Source organism: Centruroides vittatus, unplaced genomic scaffold (assembly GCF_030686945.1).
Source record: "Centruroides vittatus isolate TY-2023 unplaced genomic scaffold, ASM3068694v2 contig_1154, whole genome shotgun sequence".
In the NCBI taxonomy this organism is placed as follows: Eukaryota; Metazoa; Arthropoda; class Arachnida; order Scorpiones; family Buthidae; genus Centruroides; species Centruroides vittatus.
Window position 1 is genome coordinate 3764451 of NW_027120741.1, and position 25309 is coordinate 3789759.

At 27.4% G+C, this 25309-nt stretch overlaps 2 protein-coding genes across 5 annotated transcripts in view; both read left to right on the forward strand.

Moving 5' to 3' along the window:
- Positions 1-12534, forward strand: part of LOC136979164 (sulfate transporter-like) — an 83905-nt gene extending 71371 nt beyond the window's left edge. The window contains exons 11-18 of one of the 3 annotated variants that reach the window (XM_067275093.1): positions 965-1042; positions 2002-2097; positions 2545-2651; positions 4099-4168; positions 4268-4377; positions 11703-11820; positions 11918-11972; positions 12046-12534. In XM_067275093.1, coding sequence (XP_067131194.1) covers positions 965-1042; positions 2002-2097; positions 2545-2651; positions 4099-4168; positions 4268-4377; positions 11703-11820; positions 11918-11972; positions 12046-12167 — 756 coding nt within the window. In that variant the 3' untranslated portion in view covers positions 12168-12534. The remainder of the gene's footprint in view (positions 1-964; positions 1043-2001; positions 2098-2544; positions 2652-4098; positions 4169-4267; positions 4378-11702; positions 11821-11917; positions 11973-12045) is intronic. The other 2 variants (XM_067275107.1, XM_067275100.1) reach the window with 2 other exon arrangements.
- Positions 12535-12558: 24 nt separating this feature from the next.
- LOC136979130 (prestin-like) overlaps positions 12559-25309 on the forward strand; it is a 71650-nt gene continuing 58899 nt past the window's right edge. The window contains exon 1 of one of the 2 annotated variants that reach the window (XM_067275065.1): positions 12559-13187. In XM_067275065.1, coding sequence (XP_067131166.1) covers positions 13166-13187 — 22 coding nt within the window. In that variant the 5' untranslated portion in view covers positions 12559-13165. Of the gene's footprint in view, positions 13188-19656; positions 19700-25309 lie in introns of those variants that run through there. The other variant, XM_067275060.1, reaches the window with a different exon arrangement.

Below are 25309 nucleotides of genomic sequence, written 5' to 3' on the forward strand. Positions count from 1 at the left end.
AAATAGTAGAATGTCATTTAAAACTGTTGATTTAATTCATTATCACAGTTAAGTTTAATACATTTCAGTCTGTTAGTAAAATTATGTACAATCTATATTCTAAGTTTAATGAATTCATTCTTCTAACACAGTGTTTTTCATCTTTTTTTATCTCATGGCACACTTGAACCTATAATTAAATTTCAGTGGCACAAATTTCCAAGGAAAATATCACATGATTTAAAGTTGTGTTTGTAAATATTCCTTGACATAATTCTTTTGTCTATATTTTTTGTAAATTAAATAAAACAGTATTGTTGTTCCTTAAAATAGCAGCAGGTTACAACAATAGTTATTTAAATTAATAATTTTCATTTACATAAGAAAAATAATTAACATTAAGTCATTAACAATTAACCAGTTAAGTCTTGATGTCATTTAAAAATGGCATGATAATTGCCTTTAGAAACCTGCCCAATGTCTTGTTATTTCTAAGTTAAAATAATTTAAACTAAATATGGACTATTAAAGATACATTTTTGATTTAAAGAAAATTTCATTTTAAATGAAATAACTCTGTGTTATGCACATAATTTTGCTTATGAATGCATATTTTTCATTACATTATGTATACATTTATTTATTATAACAATGAAAAACTCATATAATCAATTTAAAAAGGTTTTAATTTTGACATGTACAGTACACTTATTGTCTTTGGGCTTCTTTTGAAAATAATTTATTTAATGATCTTCAAAAATTTTCAAAGTACACCAGTTAAAAATCACTTTTCTAACAATAAAAGAGTTATTAAAAGAAAATATCTTACTAACTTGTATGTACAGTTTAAAATTTTTATTTTGTGTTGATAATTTACTATATAAAAATAAAATTAAAAAGCATGTTGGAGCTACGTTTTATTTCATAAGTAAGAGTATTTTATACATAAATTTATTTATACTGAAATATTTATTTTATTTTCCAGGTCACAAATTTAATATCAAGTTCATTGATTTTGATCGTATTATTTTTCTTAGCCCCACTTCTTTATTTTTTGCCTAGAGTAAGTATAGATTATGACAAAAATCATTGATATCTTTATACTGTTTGTGTTCAGAAGTAAAAAAAAAAAAAACATTATTTAGAGAATATGTGTTGTGATGCAATTTTTCTGAGAGTATTAATGCACATCTTCACTGACTTGTTTATTATATGTAAAATTGAAGTCTTATCTATATAAATATTTGAAGATATGTATTTTTCCATAAAATTATGAAAACACTGTGAAGCATATATTCTCTTGATTATCTTTAAGTTTAAAAAATCAAAATAAAAAGTTTTTTATTATAATATTGTAAATCAAACTTTTTATATTATACATTTTTTAAACTAAAAATTATACAGAATTATACAAGATAAGCATTTAAGTTTCTTATTGTATACAAGCCTGTAATTTGTTAGATGAAAATGACCCAAGCTTGATTAAAAAGATTATTGTTAATAAAACTTTTATTTTGTTTATAAACATTTGAAAGTTTTAAGGTGTTGATAACCATAATTATAATTTACATAATGGAACAAGGGTAACATTACCTAAAAGATAAACAAAATTATAAAGTTTGTTGTTGGAAAAGATCATATAATAAAACTCATTTTTTAAACACTAATTTTAATTTTTTAGATAAATTCATGTTAAATTTGAAAAGTTTTAGTGTATTAATTTGCTTTATTTGAATAATAAGTTTAAAAGTTTATTGTTAATATACATGAATGAATACTTTATTTAAAATTTCAAATAAAAATTAATGTAAAATCTGTAAAATAAAATTTAACGCTAAATAATTTTAGGCATTATAGTACTGAACAATTACTTTTAGAATAAAATTTTTTTATATTTAATCATTATTATTTTTTCATTATTTAAATACTCTGTTATTATATTTAATGTTATTTATTTTTTCTGATATTTAAGAAAAATCTTATTTTTATATCAATATAACTTATAATATATCTGATTTTTAGAGTATATTAGCATCAATAATTATTGTTGCTTTAAAAAAGATGTTTGTTCAAATGAAAGATTTTTATAAACTTTGGAAAATTTCTCAAATAGAAGCCGTAAGTAATATAAAATTTGTTACTTAAGTAGCTGTTTATCAAAACCTGAAAAATAATTATTAAATACGTAGTTATAAATTATTATCTTTAAATATTATTACATGTTATAAAAGTAGATAAAGTTTTATCATTCAGCTATTTAGATATTGTGTTTTCCCATTTTCAGATCTTAAAGATAAAGACATTTATGTTTGATACAAAATCTGTTTATTAAAATAAAAATTTTCTTTCATTTTTCTTTTAAAATTTTGAATTAAATAAAATTTTTAGAATAATTTATATGAATCTATTTTTGAAAAGATAAAAAATTAAATAGATTTTGGTCAAACTGTATGATTAGATGCTTTCATGATGAGATAATTTGTTATAAATTAGCAAATTGCATCAAATTATTCTTTTAATTTAATGTTTAGAACTCTAATAAGATTAATTTTTTATGTAAAACAGGCTGTATGGATGGTAACATTCTTATCAGTTGTTATACTAAGTATTGATGTGGGATTATTAGTTGGTGTGGTGTTTTCTCTTGTTGCTGTTATGATGAGAGTTATGATGTAAGTATAATTTAAAATTCTATCAAATATCAACAATCTTATTATAAATAAAATAATAACAAACTATATCAAATTTTTCTAATTAATAAAGTTATTGAAAAATAATCTTTATTACATAATCCAATCTAACTTGCTTTTTCTAGAGCAAAAAATTTTTAAAAGCTCTTAAAAAGTTTGAATAATTTGAGTATAACCTGAAAGCACTTGATTAATTAAAACTTTTCTACATAAAGTACAAATTGAATTGAAATTTGTTTGACGAAAACTTTATCAAATATGTTTACTAGAAAATTTTTCTTGAATAAATTCTTAATAAAAAATTATATTGTACAGTTTTCTGTTATTCTTATATTCTTTCTACATTCACATAATTCTATATTATTAATTGTTCTTTTATAAATCTATATAATAAATTAAAAATTAATATAACCACTAAAAGTCAAAGCATTAAGTGTTTTGAGGGCGAATTTAGTTTATTAAGTGCTTTCAAGGGAATCTTTCTCTCATAAAAAAGTTACACAAGAAAATTTTTATTTTAAAAAAGCTAGTTTCCAGTGGTTATAAAATTAGCTTTTTTTTTTTTTTTTTTTTTTTTTTTTTTTTTTTTTTTTTTTTTGGCAATTTTGGGATTCTGGTGGAGATTAAGTACCCTTGAAAATACTTAATGAATTATAACAATCTTGATTTCCAGAAGAAGAAGGAGGTTGATTTTTGATTATTATATATTATTTAATTATAATTTTATATATCATAATACATTTCTACTTAAAGCATTCTAAAAAATTAATATATTACAATTAAAATTTTAAGAATTAAAAAATCCTCATTATGATTTATTATAAATTAAATTACTGTAAATTTTGTAAAATTATGCAAATCAAGTCAGTACAAATTTTGAAATGTTATTATTTAACATGATATAAATTACATAGATTAATTGCATAAAAATTGAATTTTTCTTTTTCTTTTTTATTACACTAAGTTTTGGATATCTGAAAAAAGTTATATCATGGCACTCTTTGACATGATATGTGAACAAAATATTTGTATTTATGTTCGTATTATAAAAATGAAATGAAATAAAATAAAATAAAAAATTAAAAGACTTAAAAAATAATGCTTAAAATTATTTAATGTTCAAAATCAATAAAAACTCTCTTCAAAAAACATTTTAATAATGCATTAGTGTGTTTTTACTGATAAATATTTTATAAATATATTAATCAATAATTAATCTCGGTTGTATATTTCTTGTTTTAATTCATTTGATATTTGATCGTTTATTTTATTTAATATATTTAGTTTCTTTAATTTATGAGGATTTTTTAAAATATTACTTTATAAATATTTTTATGACACTAACATTAATTTTTAATTTATCAATTATTGCTTTAGATTCAAGTGAAAATAAAATGTAAAAATTATTTAACCATATTTTTTTTTATAGACCTAATTTAATCACACTTGGTAATTTACCTAATACTGAAATTTACATGGATACCAAAAGATACACTGAGGTATATTGTAAAATAATATAGAAATACTTCTTCTCTTACATGCTAATTACACACATATATTGATATGTACAATTTTTTTAAAATAATTTTTATATCTAGTGTGTTGAATTAGAAAATATCAGAATCTATTATTATGAAGGAGGATTGTGTTTTCTAAATCGGGAACTTTTTAGAAATTCAATAATAAAGAAAACAGTTGAAAAATCAAAGTGAGTCATTACAGTATTATTAAAATATAAGTTTAATGGTGTTTTTAGAAATGTTGCTATTATCAGTAATTATATAATTTTCTGCTGAATGGTACTATTTAAAACTCTTTTCACTACAACTAAACTCTTTGCTCTTTAAAATAAAATTTTAAATGTAATGTATTATTTATATATACAGGGTGGGCCAGCGAAAACGAAACGGCAGAGTGTTCGCGTTCGTCCAAGCAAATCGCTCGGACAGGTCGATTTTATTCTCGAGGGGACATCTTTTGCAATAAAGTTTTTGCGATTCTGAATACAACAGACAACAAAAAAGTTTAAAAACTCATTTATTATGTATTAACTAAACAAACATTTATTTCGAAAAAATTGTTTGTTTAGTTAATATTCAGATTCGCAAAAACTTTATTGCGAAAGATGTCCCTTCGAGAATAAAATCGACCTGTCCGAGCGATTTGCTTGGACGAACACGAACACTCTGCCGTTTCGTTTTCGCTGGCCCACCCTGTATATAAAAGAGCATATTAATAAGGTAATGTAATTAAAAGTAATGATTATTATGTATGAAAATTATATACAGATAGAAAATTTTAATTTTTTCTGTGTAACAAATATAATTTTCTAACTGATTTAAATGGTAATTTACCTAATACTGGCAACATGTGACTTAGTTTTGGTCTCATTCATACAAAATATAGTTTTGATTTCTCCATGAATATATTTTAAAACTTCAGTTTTTGGGTTCAATTTTCAAATTGCAGACCTATATTATACAGTACATTTCCATTTTTGTCAAGCTGTCTGTCTGTGTATCCATCCTTTGATAATCTCAAGAACAGAGTTAGATAGATGAAAATAGAGACTAGATATGGAGAGCTTATTTTTGTATTAAAATTTGATTAAAAATTGTAACCTGGCATTGCGACAATGTCACAATAATTATTAAGAGTTATATGTAATATATTTTTTTAAAATTTCCATTTTAAAGTATTTTATAGCTGAATCAATTAATTCTTATGTTAAAGTATTATTTAATATTTTTGAATTTATATGAATATTGAGAAATATTCATTTCAAGCAAATGGTATACTGTGCTCAGTGGCATAACAACAACAAAATTTCCTTATGCAGATCTATATTATACAAATGTAAATGCTCCCCAATACATGGTAGAAAATAGAAAGCTTCTTGATGCACACATATATGTATTTACAGTACTTTCAAGTTTAGAAACTATGTAATTATTATTGATTAAATAAATAAAATAAAACATTGGTACCTTTAATTGACACCTAAGGCTAAGCCACACTTGCTACATGTTTGCTATGCCTCTGACTGTGTTATAATATTAATTTTAACATTTCTGATAATTTAGGTCTGAATTAAAGTACATATACTGTAAAATTTATCTGAAAATACAGCATAAAATTAATCTGATTATTGTTATGTTTGATAGAATATTTTCTAGTAGATTAATTTTATTTCATTCACAGCATAATTTGCATTCCAATTAGTTATTATTCATTTACCAGTTTGAATAATTACATATTTTTTTTATTCATAATGTATAAATAAGATTTATTTGGTCTGTGTTAACTTACAGTGCTATTCACTTTAAGATTTTTACTTATGTTGTAAATATGTCTTCCATGTAGATTAAAATAAAGAATTATATCTTGGATTTCTGCAAATTTATTAATGTTTTCTAATTCTTAGATTTATCTTATCAATTTATGAAACAAATGCTTTATAAGAAATTATGAAATTTGATTTTTTTTACTAATCATTAAATTCTTTTTTCTGTATTGCCACCTAGTAACAAGTACTTTAAATTTAAATAGCAATAACTTCATTCCTTTATTAAAACAAATTATACATTTGAAATTTTATAATATACTTTTATTTTTCAATATAACATTTATTGGGCATATTACATAAATAAATAATAGAAAAACTAATAAAAATACTACCAAGTTGAATTAAACTGAATAAATAATGAGTTTTGTGAGACTAATAATAATATAGAGTAGTTCAAGTATAAGTCTTGTTTGAAGTTAAATCTTATAATGTTAATAATAAAATATTAAAATATAATTTCAAATTTACAATATAGATTTTGGAATTATTTAGCCATTTGACCTAGTTGATTCTGAAGAATTCTTTTAAATTTTTCTGTTTTATTTTATTAGTAATTTTTTTTATATCTTGAAGTGAACATTGCTGAAAATAAAAAGAGATAAGGTTGAAATAGTATAAAATCTGATAAAAGTAATAAGATTTTATTTCTTTTTATTAATGAATGTATAAAAGAAAGCAGTAGATAAAAATTTAAAAGTGATGTAATTTATTGGCCAGTATCTTTAGTGTAAATCTGTATAGAATCTAAAAATTTATTAATCTTTGAAGTAATTGCATGGTTTTTAGTACTTTAAGTGCATGTAAAAGTTTTTAAGTAGTGAAATTGTCTTAAGCCAGTGATGTTAGTAAATTGCAGATTCGAATTTCATTAGTGCTGTGCATGGGTGTCCAGAGAAAATTTTCCGGGTGGGGCAAAACTAAGAGACAGATAATTACATCAATAAATTGTTATTTAGTAATTTAATCTTTGGGGAGTTTTTCACAATTAGAATATAAAATACAGTATTGCATCAAAGGGTCTAGGAAGGTTAGGTATCTCAATCACCTTTACGATTATAATTTGTGGAATATTTTACTCGATCTTGGGGAAAGACAAGTGCACTGCTTCCTCTGTGGGCACCAATAGTGCTGTGTTGTTATTGGACTGCAATTTGAAAAAAATTGTAGCATTAAATTCTCTCTCTGACCTCCTTCAATCTCGAGAACGGTGCTAGATAAGATGAAAGTCGAGACCAAATGTGGGAAGATTAGGGACAGGAGATCCCGATTAACTATATACGAACTTCTGGTATAAACCGGAAATTGTGTTATTTTAATTCAAAAAATTTTTCCCAGAACGGGTTAGGTAGATGACCAGCATAATTCTACTGTTGTTAGAGAAAGTATGATGTACAAGGGCAAGGCCATACTAAAATGGAGAGAGCATTTATTTTAAATTAAATTAATTAAAAATAATATAAGTAAAAATTGCAGCCCGCCATTGTGACAATGTCAAAATAAAATAATTGCTTGTTTTGTTATAATTGTTTTTATTAAAATATATTTGATTGTATATTATCAAAAATTTTATCAATAACATTTAGAAAACAGCAAAAATAACTGAAAGTAGTAGTAAACAAACATTGTTGGCTAATTTGTAGTATTAATTAATACATTAAATCAATATTATAAAATGAATATTAGGCATTCAGTTATTGTTCATATAGCCTGCCACAAAAAATGAACTATGGTCTTCACTTCAATGATATATAAAAATTAACTCTTCTTTTAAGAAACATTTTTGAATTTTATCTTTATCTACTTATGCTTGATTACTTAAATTACTGTTTTGAGATAAGGCAAAATAATGAATAAAAGATATTTAATTTAACAAACCATTTAAATTAATATTAAATACATATGCATTTGCATAAATAATGTTTCTCAAAATAAAACAATAATAATTTTTCCTGTTGATACATTTAAAAAACAAGAAATTTTCCTAAGAAAGAATAGAGGAAATTTGCTTCAGGAAATAGTCTATAGAAAATTATTGTTTCGGGATCTAAATAGAAAAAAATTAAATATTTCTTATTAATAAAAAATAGGCTTATCCATCTTATATTTCTATTTGAGTAAAATTACTATGTTAGACTAGAAATACACAGATATAGAATAAAATGGAATTATGAATAGAAACAAATAAATGTAAAAATATTTGCTAAAATTTTTACGGAAACTAAATGAATGAAATGTGGTTCTAAAATGTTCTATTGTAATTGATATAGAAATATAGCACTGACGATACAGTGGTATCATTGTGGCCAGACTGGAATATGGAATGATTGATTCTGCTCAAGATTTTTACTTTTTATGATTTAATGTAAATGTAAAGGAAAAATACAACGTTTAAAACTAATTAATTGCTTTCAATGAGAACATGAAATGAAGGCATTTCTATCACAATCTTCTAATGAATACTTTGTTTCGGGAAATGTAAAACTTATTAGAAAAACTTGTAATGTTTCCTTTTGTCACATATCTTGGCTTTTGGCATGCACATGTAAACGTGTTTAAAAACAGGAGCCGAAAATTGGGCTCCTATTTTTAAACATGTAAATACGTAAATGCCCAGTCTGGCCACAATGCTACTACTGCACCATCACTGCTTTATTTCTATATGAATTACTTTAGAACATTTTAGACCAATATTTCTTGCAAACGGCTGACCTGACCTGACTGGTTTCTGCCCAACGTAGAGCCCTTATATTAATTACGAAAGTCTACCGCACTTCATTCAACTTTAATCTGTAAGTCATCTCTCGAAAACCATAACTAGACAAAATTATTGAACTTAACTCCAAGATCAAAAACCTAAATGGGGGCACAACATCCTGACTATCTCCGAAACATACTATGCATCTGATCTTGAAAAAAACGCTCCTTATTTCCAAACTATTTACCCCGGTTCTTTCAAACAAATCACCAGCCTTAGTGACATTGACCCCCATCTTAAAGTATTCACAGACGGCTCTAGAATGAAGTAGAACTGTTTCTCCAAAATGATAATACCAATAGTGTTACAAAGCAATTCATCCCTAATATCAAACAATTTTACTCTCTTAAATGGTTTACCTCAGATTACTATATAACCCAATTCTTGACCAATTATGGAAATTTTAAAAGTTACCTTCAGAGGTTCAAGGGATATCCCAACAAGGACTGCCCAATAAGCAGTATGGAAGATGGAGCCCTACATTACGCCTTTGACTGTGTCATTATCGAAATCGAAAGGCAACAAATTCCAGCACTGATCACGCAACGCAATGGTCATTGGCCCTGTAGCCCAAGTGATCTACTGGGTACTAAGGAAATCTACATTTCTAGGCAATTAACTAAAACATATCATAGGCATTCTACGGAGACTGTAAATAACAGGTGACTGATCGGTATTTGCTATTGCTCCAACCCCTGCATCACCACTGCAGCCTAAACGGTATATCTTTTAATATCAGCTTTACTGTATGCAGAACTTCTACTGCAACTGATGTTTTTAGCACTACTGTGTAAACTATGTACCGTATTTTCTGACGTATAAAATGACTGTTTAACCCAGGAAAATCTTCTCAAAAGTTGGGGTCGTCTTATACACCCAGTCGTCTTATACGTCGGAAAATACGGTACTTTTGTATTTTTTAGTTTGTATAAAATACTTATGATCTTATTATTATTTTCTATGTCAGTAGGTATTTACATTGAATCATCTTGATATCCTGCAATTGTTTTGTTTTATATGTGTTATTTTGCTTTGTTGCTTGATGTTAATTACAAATTACCATTTTCGTACTGTTTAAATTATAGCAAACTATGTATCCTTATTTAGTATTGTATGTTTTCAAGCTCGACAGTGCCTAGCGGAATCGGGCTTGTACTGTATACGTTTTCAATAAAACCTGAACCTGATCTAACAGATAAAAGAAAAAATGTGGTTCTTCTTTTTTCCCTCTATTGAATGATACAGGAACATATTTTATTAAAATGTAGGCTAAGACTGACTGAGAAAACTCTCCCCTTGTTAGTTGCATTAATCGTTCCATTTTCTGGAATTAAAGCTTACTGAAGTCAACAAAAGGCTAGCATATAACAAAAATGCAATGACTTAAGATCGTGTTCGATTTCAATGTAAGTTATTAATTTTTGATAACATTGCTTTAAATTTTGCAAAATATTTTAGTTGTCTTAAAACAAGAGTACATAAAATATTTTCACATCTTAGAAAACTTGTTTCTATAATATGGTTGGTTGGATATAATTTTTGTGGCTCGAAGGCTTTGTCTAAAAAAAAAGGTCATGCTGCGCTAATCAAAAGGTAGAACAGATAAATAAAATCAATATAAGTAACAAATGTGAAACATAGTCGAATATGTATAGGCCTGTTATAAAAATATATAAATAATAAACTCAAACAAAACAGTACAATATCAAAAAAATATGAATACAGTAAATACGGATAAACTCTTACATCCCATATAAAAAAATCATCGTAGAACGATAAACAAGTCTGATAATACAGTATGTATTAAAAAAATTTAAATACTAGAAACAGTTCTACTTCATTATATTTTTAAATAAAACGTTTTTATTTGCAACAAGCCTTTTTTGTTTTGTTTTTTTAACGAATTAAGAGATCTCTAATCTGATATCAAAAAAAGTTAAAATTAATTTTTACAGAGTACTTATAACTAATTATATTATACTTGTGTCCACTTTGGACGTTCTTGTGAAATATACTTTAATTGGAAATAGTGTTTTTCTCTTCCCTCAGTATAACAAGTCCTAGTTCACAAGAATGTCCAAAATGGACATCAGCATAATATAAGTAATTAAGGACAAGAAGCACGTATCAGCATTATAACTAGTTATGTTAATTTTAAAAAAATAACTTTTTACTTGTATACTTTTCAATTAATTACAGATTTTCTATAAATATTAATTATTTATAAAAAAAAATTTTTAAATATATATTAAAGAGCAATAAGTCCTGTAAACAATATATAAAGGCGTCTTCTGGGCATTAATATCACATTCCAGATAATAAAAAAATATTAATAAATGTATGTTATTTATGAATTTTTTCGTTCTTATCTAACAGTGAAAGTATTTGTAAAATTTACGAATACTTTCCTAACAAATTACCCATCCGAGGATGATTCAAGTGGCTTAACGAGGATAGAAACGTGATATTGACCGTGCATCTTCTAATGTTGACGATTGCTCATCGTTCAAACAAAATACTTGTACCTATTGCATCATATGTCTTCGTGATTATGCTTTATCTTATCTATAAATCGTATAGGCCTATTGTTGATAAAGATCGTCACGAAATATTTTGATACAATTCCACCTATGCAAATTTAAATTTTAATACATGGCATTAACGTAACATTCAAGTATTAAAGGCTTGCTATTGTTTGTTATTTCGGTGAGGAGCTATATTTGCATTATATTTTAGAATTTTATTTTTAAATTAAGAAAGCAGTTCAGATTCTTAAAATCAGACCCTCTTCTAAATGAACTGAATATAAGCTAGGTAAATCTTATTGTAAACCTACGTATAAAGCTTTGTATTAGCCTGTATGGTTAATCATTATCAAAATCTTTTCGTGTATATGTAGGATTTATGGTCTTTTAATTTTATTTATAAACAGAGAAAAAGTCGATGATGACAAATTACCTTCTGAAAATCATCATCATTTAAATTACGTCATTCTGGACTGTTCTTCGATCTCACTAATGGACATCAACGCAGCAAAAACGTTTCAGGAGGTAAGAATTGAATTATTCAGACTTTCTACGTTCGTAAGATATTCAATTTATCAGATTCAATGAACAATGACATAATTACATAATTTTTACAATTTAGATTAGAGATGAATTACAGGCCAAGGGAATCATGTTCATATTAACTAAATGCCCAGGTAAGTTGAATTATAATTTAAATAAATGTATGTATAAAATTTTTAATTGAATGAATATATATTTAAATTTCAGCATTTGTTCATAATATATTAACGAAAACTGAGTTTTTCAAAAGTGTCAAATATCCATGTATTTTTCCCAGCATACACGATGCCGTGGTATATTGTCAACATAATTATGTCATTCGTTTATGATATCGAGATTTAGTCTAGCTTAACAAAAAATATATTATTATTAGATTAGAAAGAATCTAGGTTACCTAGCATTATTACTATTTTATGTAGATTTAACAAGTAAGAGTAAGAGTACGGACTATAATTCGGATATTTAAATAATAATCTAATACGCGTTATACATATACTGTCTTACATCAAAAATATATTCGTTAAACTACTGTCGTGTAATACAGTAAATTGTTTATATAGGTGTATGGAATTTTTAATTTAGCTTAATCGAAATATTGATATTTTTTGTCTAATATTCGAGAATAAAAGTTTTTAAGTTAGTAAAATAATAAATATTTTTATTTGATTTTATCAGGAATATTATCATTAATTTAAATTTAAAAAATATATATATTTATGTATGAATACTTTCGAATATAGAAAAATCAAAGTCGAGGTTATCGATACTGTGACACTCTGAGCAAGATAAAGTATTTGTAACAAACGCGTGAGTTTTGACATAGATAAATGATATTGTAATATTATCTCTGATGCTATATCACATATAAACTTCAAGAAGTAATCTGTCCCATTAATCCAATCACATTCCTTACATTAGACCTGTTTTACATTACGATAGCCTGCTATTTCCAGTAATAAAACATCTCAGCTGATAAATATTAGGCTATATTTTAGCGATTTAAAAGTAAACATTTTTAAATCCATAAATTAAAAATCAGAGATTTTATAAGTTATTTAAAAAACCTAGACCTAAATATGTGCAGAATATATAGAACAGTTCTAATAGGATAATAAATTGGGTCGCAATATATTTGCTTTATTCAAAAACGTGCCAAAAGACGTCACCATAGATTATAAATATTAGTAAATGGTTATCGCACCTTATCTCTATTTGGTGTGATTTATACTTATATATATGTATATAATATGCGGGAATTCAGAGATAAACCCTTACAACTTTTAATAATTTGGTATTCGAAAGCCGGCCCTGAAAAGCTGGAATAGATATGATTGTGGATCATGTAAAAGGTCTGTTGATATATATTTTTTTATATAATTCACAATTTTATTTAAGTTAAACAAGTTTACTTTCTCTCGTTACATTATCATTAGCTATATTTATATATATTTAATTATTCCAGAATTCGTATTTTATGGATACATAGACCAAAAACAATTAGGACTTCGTGTTTTTAATTTTTAATAATTTTTTTTTAAACTGTTGATAGTTATTACTATTCTATCAATTTGTAAAATATTTTGATATTTTTTACGATATAAAGATTTTAAAATTGTTCAAATTATGATATTCAGTACAGATAATTATCGTTGGATATGGTAACTTTATCTGTAAAAAAAATTCTAATCTATTTTTTATAGATTAGAATTTTTCTACAAAAAATAGCTCAAAGTCTTTAATAAAAAAGATCTTATTCTTTCTTGTATTCATAAGAATCTTTTTACCGTAACAAAGAGTAAGTCTTTAGTAAGAATCGTCAAACCAATGACTAGTTATTTAAATTTTTTATAATAGATAATTTATAAATTTATCAATACATAATGTGCATAATAATTACGACCTTTCTTTAGTTTTTCCTTTATATTTGACTAGAGTGTGTAACGTATTATTTTCATTATTCTACCGAACTTCTTACCGTTTTCTTTCTTTTTAAATATAGTTACTAAACCAGACAATATCTTTATATTATTTCATTCTTTTATTTGCCAGAATATAAACAGAATCTTGCAGAATAGGAACCAAATAGTTACACACTTTCGTCAAATATAAAGGAGAAAAAGCTAAATATCAATGTTACAATTTAATTAATTTTAATGAAATTTATCGATTCCCTCACGGGATCGTTTAATTATAAATTTTGTTTTTACCCATTTAATAATATGTAGCCTAATTAGATTGGCAGTTAAATGGTTAAATATTTTCTTTTCATAATATAATATTTTAGGAATTAAAAATACACAAAATAAAAATAGAATTTCTTTTACAATTCTGAATAGTTACATAACCTATGTTTATATTATATAATAGTCAATATTTAATCCAATTATTTCAATGTTAGTGAAGAGTTGTATTTGACTTATAGTGTATTGTGATCATCGTCATAATATGTTATAAATTAATACATAACATTCAAGTTAGAATATGATAATTGTCTTCATTTAATGATGAAGGTCAACATAATACTCTATAAAAACAGTAATATAAAATTTAAAAGTGATTCTTGCACGATAATAGTTAACGTCACGGTTAAAGCATCCAAGTACAGTAGTCATTTAATGTATTTTGAAGTAAAATACAAATTGAAAATTAGAAATAATATGAAGGAAAATACAAACTAAACTAATTTATAGTCTTCTTAACATAGTATCTTAGCATAAGAACAAGTAAAGTCGAATTTTTTCATTGGCTCTTCTCGCCTATGTAAAATTCTGCGTGTTTAATTGTTTTTCAATGACACGAGAAAAATATACTAATAAGCCTCTAAATTAGTTTTGTTTGTCTTCAAACACAAAGCTAATTTAGAGGCTTAGTACATTTTTATGTACATTTTAAATTTTTCGTCTTGGAATTTCATTGTTATAAATTAGCAAATGATGACTCGATTCGGCTATTTTATGGAAATATAAACATTTTTGCATATATTGTGTATAACATTTTCGAAATTGAGATATCCGAGCAATATTTGATTACAGCAACATATACTTTATCAATTTCAACGCAATACATAAAATACTGTAGGCTTTATGTTCCGAAGGATTAAAATGAAGATGTAATTGTTACGAATTTATCTGATACGGTGCATTAATTAAGATATATCAAAATTAATCATGTAAAATTTAATTCGAGTATGTAAAATAAGATAGTATTAAAATCTTGCAACATAAATTCTTATATGTAAAAGTCATTAATTCAATACAAATTTTACGAAAGACACTTAAAAATATTTGGTGAAGTTAATAGATAAATATAATCCTACAACAAACATATACAAATATATTAATATCTGTACTGTTTATCTTTCACTTTCTACATTAATACGATATGACATTTGATGTTTATTTCGTAAGTTAAAGCTGTTATTTTATTAATATAGAATATATTGAATGACATCATTTAAAGAAAAGTGTTTATTGAGCACTCGATCAATTGCGTAACGATAAAATTATTAGATTATATTTAATGAAGATAATGCTGGCTTTCTAATTTTATATAAAAACGATAAGAAAAATGACGATTATTTTATCTGTTTCATTTTGCAATAAAGAACAGTAGTTTAAAGATCAAAATTCCAAAATATGGATCAGTCCTATCATCATTATCTTCTGCCTCTAATAAACAATATAAAATATTGATAATCACCGTTTAACTTAATTATTATTATTGTTATTGTTATTTTTACAAGTCTGCATTTTCAAAATGTATTTTAAACTCGCTACAATTAATTTTGTAAGATTCAAAAACACGAATTTTTATGTCATCAGATGACCGTGTGAGAATGATGTCTATCCAACATGGAGATCTGGATCCTCGCAATTTATCATGGATAAATTTGGGTCAGCGTGTCGTTATTAATTCCCTAAACGTCCTGATCGACTTAACTGTAGATTATAACTGTTCGTAGTATGTGAAATTATAGGCATTAAGATGTCGATTCCTCGCTATGATAAATTAATCGATCATGCCAAATTTTGTAAAACATATTTTTTTATTTTGTATTGTGAGTATCAAATCTTTATGCTTGGGTTCATTCAGGTTTACAAAGGGGCGATATAACTGATAAAAAGCCTGACATATCCATACCCAGGGCCACTCATCAAATTTCTGAAGATTGGAACTTGGATCCCAAAACTCAGATATACGCGCTCAGGTAGGGATTATATTGACAATAAGGTGACCAACCGTCCTTTTTTTGTAAGTTCTGTCCTCCCTCGAAAAGTGTCCGCCTAAATGTCCTCCTTTTGTAAGTTCTGTCCTCCTTCGACACCCGACTGTGAAAAAATAAGTCGCGAAATAAACCTTGACAACGCGCTTTAACATTAAATCATGGAAAGTTCGACCGAATCGACAACCCATGACTAAAAAAAAAGGGGTCAACGGATTCACGCTAGTCAAGATAAACCTATGTGGTGATATCGCTTATTCGATATAGCGTTCAAGCTTGCTCGAGTGCGGGCATATTACAATTCAATAATCCGATACTGTTTTATAAAACAGTTAAGAAGGGTGACGCCCACGGTATGACTTGGGGTGACACCACGATATCCGTCCCGGGTGTCACCCATGCTAGCTACGCCACTGCGCATGCAGTAGAAATTATTATAGTGTATTATTATTGCAATGAATAAAATGTTTCTTTTATTTACAATATTTTTTCCTTCGATTTATGTGTCCTCCTTTTCATTATAAAAAAGTTGGTCACCTTATTGACAATAATGCAATAAATGAATCAATTTACCAGTATACCGATGCATTTTAACTGATTTTCGGTAATCAGGTAAAAAGGCATCGGTAAATATACTGGAAATTTGATATTTTTTACCAACAGCAATATATAACTTTTTGAAGTCAAATATTTATTTGTATACACTTTAACGTATATTTATATTTTCATATATTAAAGACAAAAGCTGACTCACTAATGAATAGGTGATTAACATAAACAATTACTAGTGCACTAATTTTTGCATTTGTAATCAAAATTTTAAATTTTTTGGTAAACCGGTAACATTTCGAAACTTTAGTTTAACCGGTTTAAAAATTTGCAACCCCTGGCCTCAACCGTTTCAACCATAAACGTAACGTTTCTTTTCATTCGTACATTATGAATTTCGTATTCAAACTTTTTTAGGACCATTTCGGTTAGCATATCTTTCACATACTTTTACTACAGCAGTTATTTTATTGTATTGTTTTTAGCTTTTATTTGATATCACCATTTTCTCGGTATTCCCATGTTCAAATAAGCAGTAAAAAGTTTACTTTAAATAAGCAATTATTTAACATTAAACATTCTTCCTCAATAATTTCGGAACTTACAGCAGAATATGCGTTTTGTAATCACTTCGTGACTTATCTGTAACGATGATAATAACTAACCAATAACCCTAATAACAATAACTAATTACTGGTGGTAAGACTACAATTAGTGGAAATTTTAGTATTGTTGATTCTGATATTAAGTTAAAAAGACAGACAATTAAAACTTATAATTTGACGATTTCTTAATTATATTTATATTATTAGTTTAGTTATATATTTGATGAATTACTATTAAATAAAAAATGCAATAATTTAAACTATGTACTGTAGTGAATAACAAAACGTTTAACTCTGGGCACTATAAGGCTAGATTTGCCATTTTGTTATAAACAAGAAAGCCAGATGCCAGGCGAGAACCGGTTTTCCTAAATGCTAACTGGAATCGAATTAGAATAATATAGAACACGTAAACAGTGAACGATATTTGAAAAAATATGAAGCATAATTTTTTCTACAGTTGAAAGCAAACCGTCTGTCACTTTATCGAAAAATATGAACTGGAAACATTAAAATTTTATTGTTCCAGGAATCAGATTAATACTTTGAACTTTGTTATTTTCAATTTTAGAATCATTTCGCTTCAATTTATACCAAATTCTGCGAAATTCATGTTAAGATATTAAATATATGCATATTTAAAATATATACTGTTTATTAACTTCTTTTAATAATAATTAAAAATTTGTTACATCAATTAATGCAGGTTTATGTAATTCTCGTTTGTAACAGATTGAATTAACATTTCCGTAAGATTTAATTAATGATTTGTAGTGATGATATACCATTACATTTTCTTGGGGCCATTATTCCATTATTTCCTGTTTATTCAAATTAACTGAATAGTTTGTAAACCCTAGCATATTAAATATGTATGATATGCCACAGTTTTGCTTATTGTGGAAGGACCTGACTTTCAACAGAATAAACGAGCCATAAATAATGGGTGGCGATTTTCCGAAACCGTTCCACCTCTCATAATTATGATGCTCTGACTAGGATTCCGAACGCCAATAGTGGTAGATTATCAGTTTCCTATAACCATTGTGGGAGATTAGGTGTGAACAGCACCGGATCTAATAGTTGCGAGGCCCGATTGAATTTTTTTTTGCGGGGCCCCTCAAACTTTAAATAACAACATTAATTAACAGTTAATTTACATATTGAAATATGTTGTTTTATTTTTCATAACAATAAACCTAGATATTTATTTTTGTAACATGTACTATTTTTAAATATATAAATTTTGATGTGATGCGGGGCCCGATTGGCACCAATCGCTCCAATCGCCTCAAATCCGGCTCTGGGTGTGAATCCATCTACCGATCAGTTTTATCGGCCCGCGGACGCACATCAAATATCTCACATTCTTTAGATCAAATTTTAAAAATTATAAAATTCTCTACAAAAGCGGTTCTTAAATTTTATGACAAAAGAAAGCGAGATAAATGTGATGTTCCTCCAAAATGTATTGGTTTAGATTTTTAGCTAGTATTTTCCGCCATGTGGGCACTAAGCAGACTTTTTAGCAAGTCCATTAATGGGTTCGGCTAGGCCTACGGTGGTGTAGCCAGGTGGTGAGGGACCCAACATTTCGACGACCATTTCCTGTCCCGAAAAATTCGTCTATACTCGATCCCGGGTTCCCCAGAGTGGTAGACTACCATTATAGCCGCTCGGTCATCCGGCCGTCTAGCTAGTATTTTATTTAATACAAGAGAAACAAAATGTTATTTAACACGAACAAGTGTAACATTTTTAATTTTTATAAGCATATTTCTTTTTGTGACTATTTTTTTTGTGAATTTTGCTGTGATGTTGAAAACATATTTTTAAAATGTACTCGCGGATCACCGGGTGTCTGCGAACCAGTTTAAAAATCACTGCTCTGAAATTTAAATGAGATATTTAGTTATGATTAATTCGTATTATCGATATAAGATAACTCACAATTACTCAATATTGGAATAATATAGATTTCGAGAACTCCAAAGAATTTAACACCAAGTTTTACGATATTAAGTTTTTGTAGTAATTACAGCAAAATTATGTAATAAAATTAATAAAGAATATTTGTAAAAATAAATGAATTTTAATGTACGATCAGATTATTTTTAAGTATTATTTGCTTACTGAAATAAATCGTTACGATTTTAAACGACAAGACAGCTATGATTTATTAAATGTATCTATAAATCATGAAAAATGACTTATTTATACTTTTAATAAAACATATAATAGTCTTACTATGTACTACACGAAACCTAATACTTCTGTATAGTACTGTATGTAAATAGTATTGTTTAATAAAATAGTGTCGTTAATGTAGTAATGTATCAGCACAGACTATCCTGATACTACCAAGCGGCAGAAATATGAAACTAAATTATAAAGCATACTAATAGAACCCACGTCTGTTCTGCTACCGTATCGCATTTTATATTAGTAACCATGGAAATTGAAATGGTAGAACTATCTGAACAAGGTTAGTTTTTCTAACAACTCTATAAATTATTTCTCTCTCAATTTTGAGGTAGTAATAAATTTGATAATTTATAAATCTATTTATTTAACATTTAAATTTTTTTTATTAAAAAGGATTAAAATAATATGAACAGTTAAGAAATTTATTATAACCGGTATATTTTCCCTTTTGAAAATGTCTCGCATAATTTTAATCTATAATATACATCCTTCTATTATATATACTGGACATTTCGTTTGATATCAAATATACCGATATTTGTATAAATTACAAGTAGTGGAATCAAATTGAAAATTCAAGTATATCATGTTAATATATTTCTCTAATTTTCAATTATGTAATTATTTATTGCTTATTGAAATATTTGAAAACGTATACAAAATAAGATGTTAAAACTTCAATTTACTTGATGAAGTAGAAAAATTACTTTCTTGCTTATTTATAATGATAAAACAATTTTATACAAATGTGTGGAAAACAGTAAGCTATGGAAATTTATAATAATCTATTTATTATGAAGTTGAAGTAAATAGAGAGATATATTATTCAAAAACGAAATTGGAAACTTGAGATTCATGTATTTATTTTATACTTATTTAGAATATACAAAATTCTAAAAATTATTTGTTGCGTGTAAAACGTTTTTACATTAATAAAAACACTTTTTTTCCTGAATAGTAATGGTACGTTATTTACTTGATGATGTCAAAATTAAAAAATATTCAATTCTTTTATTTTTTAAGCTCAACATTTTTATCTTCCATAAGATTTTTAACGAAATTAAACTGTACGTTATTAAGTGAAACAATATGAATTTCTACGCTTTTATTTTTCATAATGACAATATATCACTGATTTATTAACATTTTACCGATCGTTTGGATTCCTTGGATGAATGGCAAACGATGAAATCATTATTAAAACTATTATATTTTTATTCTTCGATTACACTGTTGAATTATATTTTATTACTTTCCAAAGTTTTTGGCCAAACAATCCCTGTTTTGTTTGTTAAGTTATGGCAACGCAACGCAACACTTGGGCGATCTGCCTAGGGGGTATGCCTTCCGGGAGGATTTTTAAGGAAAACTGGCCCCTATTTAGGCGTGGATAAAACCCTGAAAACTCCATATGGTCAGCTTCTCTGAGCGAGGCGCAAACCCACGACCGAACTTCCAGTGTTCAGGGTACAAAGACCGCTTGACCACTCGTGGGCCAATCCTGTTTTAATTAATTCAAAGTATCGGGTCATCTTACAGAAATTTTTACTTAATTAAAATTTTATCAGGAGAAAACATTGAAGAAATGTTTTTAAAGAAAATTTCTTTTAATACATATATGGACCCGTCTATTAATTATCTGTATGGTTTTTGAGCCAGTTTTGAGGCCCCTGGAGCAGAAGAAAATATTGGGTCCCTTAAAAAAAGAGAGAGGGAGGAAATAAAAATACACGTTAACCATATTTTAAATAAATAAAAAATATTATGTGCTGGCACTATTAATGTTTTATTTCCAATAAAATTTCAATATATATCATATTCAAATTTTACCGCCTATTGTAAACTTGTACGTAATTAAAATTGCAAACTTGAAACCAAACTTGATGTCATTAGAAAAAAAGTGTAAAGTTGGGATTTGGTGAGGCCCTTCAGAAGTCGGGGCCAAGGCGCGTGTCCGGTGCGCCCGCCGGTAAATCCGCCTCTGTTCCTGCCTGTTGTGTCTAATGATGTAGGTTTACTTTTGACAGACTTTTCGTTTAATTACGCATAGTTCGTAGGCATCTCCTGATATTGAAGAAATTACAAAAAAAGTTCGAAAATATTTTGTTAATTTGATCATTTATTCAAATGACTAGTAATTAGGGTTATAAGAAGAAATTCGTGTGCCAGTAATATCACTAAACAATTCCACGTAGACATTGTTTCGACTTCTTCTTTCCCCCTAAACTGTATATGTAATTAATAGACGGACAGCCCTTGCTTAACTATAATTTTAATCGGTAATAATTATAATGGAAACAACAGACAATGGCTAGGAACTATTTCTATTACTAAATGTACTATTATCGCTAATAAAATTTTAAACTAGGCATTATTAAAAATCATGTTAAATATAAGTTTTTCTTATTCTTTCAAATGATTTATCTCTATCGTTAATACTGGTGACATACGTTCTGTCTGATGTTCTTTTGAAGACTAAGAACATCGATTATTAACGTTTTTCTTAACGATGGTTTAGAAACGTTCTTTTTTGAATTGATTTTTATGCAATGATTCTGATCATTTTCATAGATAGTTGTGTTTCCTCCCCTTTTGCGGGAGTATTTTAAGAGTATTAAAGAGAGTATTTTTATCAAGTCCATTCGGCCAGGCTACAATGGAGCGATTCAGTGGCGAGGGTCGGAGCCCGACATATTCGGGACGGATCACCCACCGACGGAATCCCATTAATTACATTTTGCAATTTTGTCTTCCTCTCTTACTCGTTAGTTTCTTGCAGTTAGATTCTGTTTTGGTTTTATTTTTTTTAATTGTTTTTCTATTGACTGTTTTAAAACCAAATTATGTTTCAGAAGCAATAATATTAATAACTTGTCATAAATAATTCGCAACCAATAGAAAGGCAGTGGAAAGAATCAATTAATCAAATTAGTCAAAAAAACAATTGATATCCAAAGAAAAACATACGAGATATAAAAAAAAATATTGCGCCAAGTAAAAATTATGGCACCGAAATGAGAGTCAGTTTTTTGGAGAGTTTCTCTTTGTTAAAGATAAGCTTGGCTTTCTAAGCGATATTATAAATCTTTTTTTATTGTCTTTGCACTTCGCGTTTTTTCTTTAACAACGTTTTTCAAGAACAAATTTCAAATACATTCTTTGTTTTAAAATTTAGTGGTTTTTAAGCATCTTGTCGGCTTCTAGTCTGAGGACTTATCACACCTTTTCGAAAATTTTCACTTAGACACCGAGAGATTTTTTTTTGCTATTCTATTTTATTAAATATGCATTTCGGACAGTTGTGGTACTCTTCTATTTAAAATCGATGCTTTTAGGGTTACAAATTGTTTTACAAATTCTCTGACGACTCTACATTAAACATTTTCTTATTGGGCTACAATTTTTTCAAATTGTAGACCTATAAATTTCTACTGTCTGTCTTTCCTTAATCTGAACGGTATCAGATAGATGTAAGATGAGACCAGATATGGAAAGCTTAGAGGCAGGAGGCCCGATTAACTATAACTATATAAAAACTTTCGATGAAAACCGGAAGTCATGTTATTTCAATTTAAAAACTTTCTCCTGCAAAGTGTTAGATAGATGACCGGCACGACTCTGGTTCTAACGGAAAAGTATGATATACAGGGGCAAGACACTATTAATTCGAAGTGGAAAGCATATATTTTGAAATAAATGATTAAAAATTGCAGCCCAGTATTGTGAAGTGTCACAATAAATAATTGTTCGTTTTTATTACATTCTTATTTTTATTGGCTTTATCTGAGACTATTTCTAAAAATATATTAGATCTTTCCTTATTTTAATTTTCTAAAAGGGGAGTTTTTAATTTTAAAAACTCGTTTTCTTTTTTCCCTTTAACAGTTTATTTTTATTTTATTTATTATTTTTTATATAAGAGTAGAATTTTTCATTTTCCTCTTAAAATGCTCTAGAGATTCTCTAATCAGTAAATATCAGATAGATGAAAGATAGCCACTGGGCACCTTATGAGACCCAGTGGCTACGCGGTCTCATAAGGTGCCCAGTGGCTACGCGGATTTTGATCCCTAAACACTGGTTAGTCGGCTCGGGTAACGAGCTGGCTCTTGAAGTTTTCCGGATATTTTTCATGCCAATAACGTCCGAATTCCTAGTTTCCCTTAAAAGACCCCGGAAGATACATTCCCTCGATTGGCAGATAGTGTGCGTGCCAGTATCTAAAATCAATCAATCGATATACTCACATATTGAGAAAATTGTTTGTTTATCGAGTGGTTCATATGCTATTTATTTTCAATTTTTTTCCTTTTTTGTGTAGCATATGAGCTACTCAGAAAATAATAAAATAAATGGTTAAGATATTTTTTGTAAATGCAAAGCAGGTCAAGTATTGCACGATGTTTCGTAATTTTTGATTGGGTAATAGCAAAAACTTATCGAGTCCGGCTTATGTTATATAGAAGATACAGCTCTCTACACGACGTAAATATATTCATTTAAATTAATAAAAACTACTTTCTGAAAATATAGAGCAAGTCACGTGCGATTCGCGTAAAATTTTAGTGTGAAATGGCCTTTGTAGATGAATATCATTTTAATATCTAAATTTACCGAAGTATCCTTTTTTCGTAAGAAATTCTTTAGATTCTAATTTAAAAATATTTTTCTTACTTCACATTTTACCAATAGTAGAGTAAACATTGGTAATTTCGTGATACTTTTTAAATTCATCTTCATCAAATAAATAATTTAAGATGAAATTTTGCTCGCAGATAGCGTGGAATATATTAAATTTGAAAATTTTGTTCGTTTAGTAAACTGTCATTTTATAACTGCTAGCAAAAAGATCCCTATTGTTAGAAAAAAAACATTGGAAATTTGTAGAAGGAGACTACTTTTATCTTAAATATGCAAGCAAAATATTCATGATAAATGAATTATTCTTTGATATTTCAACAAACTAAAAACGGGAGATGTATTGAAACACGCGGTTACTATTTTTTATTGCATTGTGCGTTTAAATTTTCTTAACTATTTGGACAACATTCTTAGCTTTCGCTGTGAAATTCTAGACATATCAAACACAAATACTATTCAATAATTAATTATCGTCGATTAGAGAAGTAAAATAATAATGTATGTAACTTCTAGATAATATTATTTGAATATATCTTGAATATTTGTCATACTATTTAGGTCCAAAAAGAAGTAGAACAAAATAATCAATATAATCACGAAATTTCTACTCGAGATGCCTTCAAAATATCGTCAATGTGAAAAAGATAAAGTTTCTAAAGACGCGAGGATAAAAATTGTTCAATATACGAGCAATTATTTATTGTGACATCGTCACGATGCAATTTTAATCATATTTTTAATTTATTTAATTTAAAATATGTGCTGTCAGCACCAAATTAGTAGTTTCTTGCTCCTGTACATCATACTTTTTCATTAACAATAGAGTCGTGTCGATCGTCTTCTGGTTTCACCTGATGAACATATATACCGGTAGTTAATCGGGGTCTCCTGCCCTAAGGTTTGCGTATCTGGGGCCGTATTCTGGTCACTTATCTCTCGTCTCTTCTTTCACCGACGAATGACGTCAAAGCGAGAGACGAAATTCGTCTCTCAGACAGTGACGATTCTGGCCGTTCGTAACGATCTCGTCTTCGTCGATGACGTCACGATTCTATTCGGTTGATTATACATGTTCGGGTTATCTGCGCGCGCAACACGGTATAGAATTTTAACCAATGAAGTTGTAAAGACACAGACAAACAAACAGACCACAATTGGTCTTAGGTCTACAATTTTCAAAATTGTAGCCCAATATACAAGCTAAAGTATCCTCTCACGAAATTACTTTTAATATCACGAATAACCACCT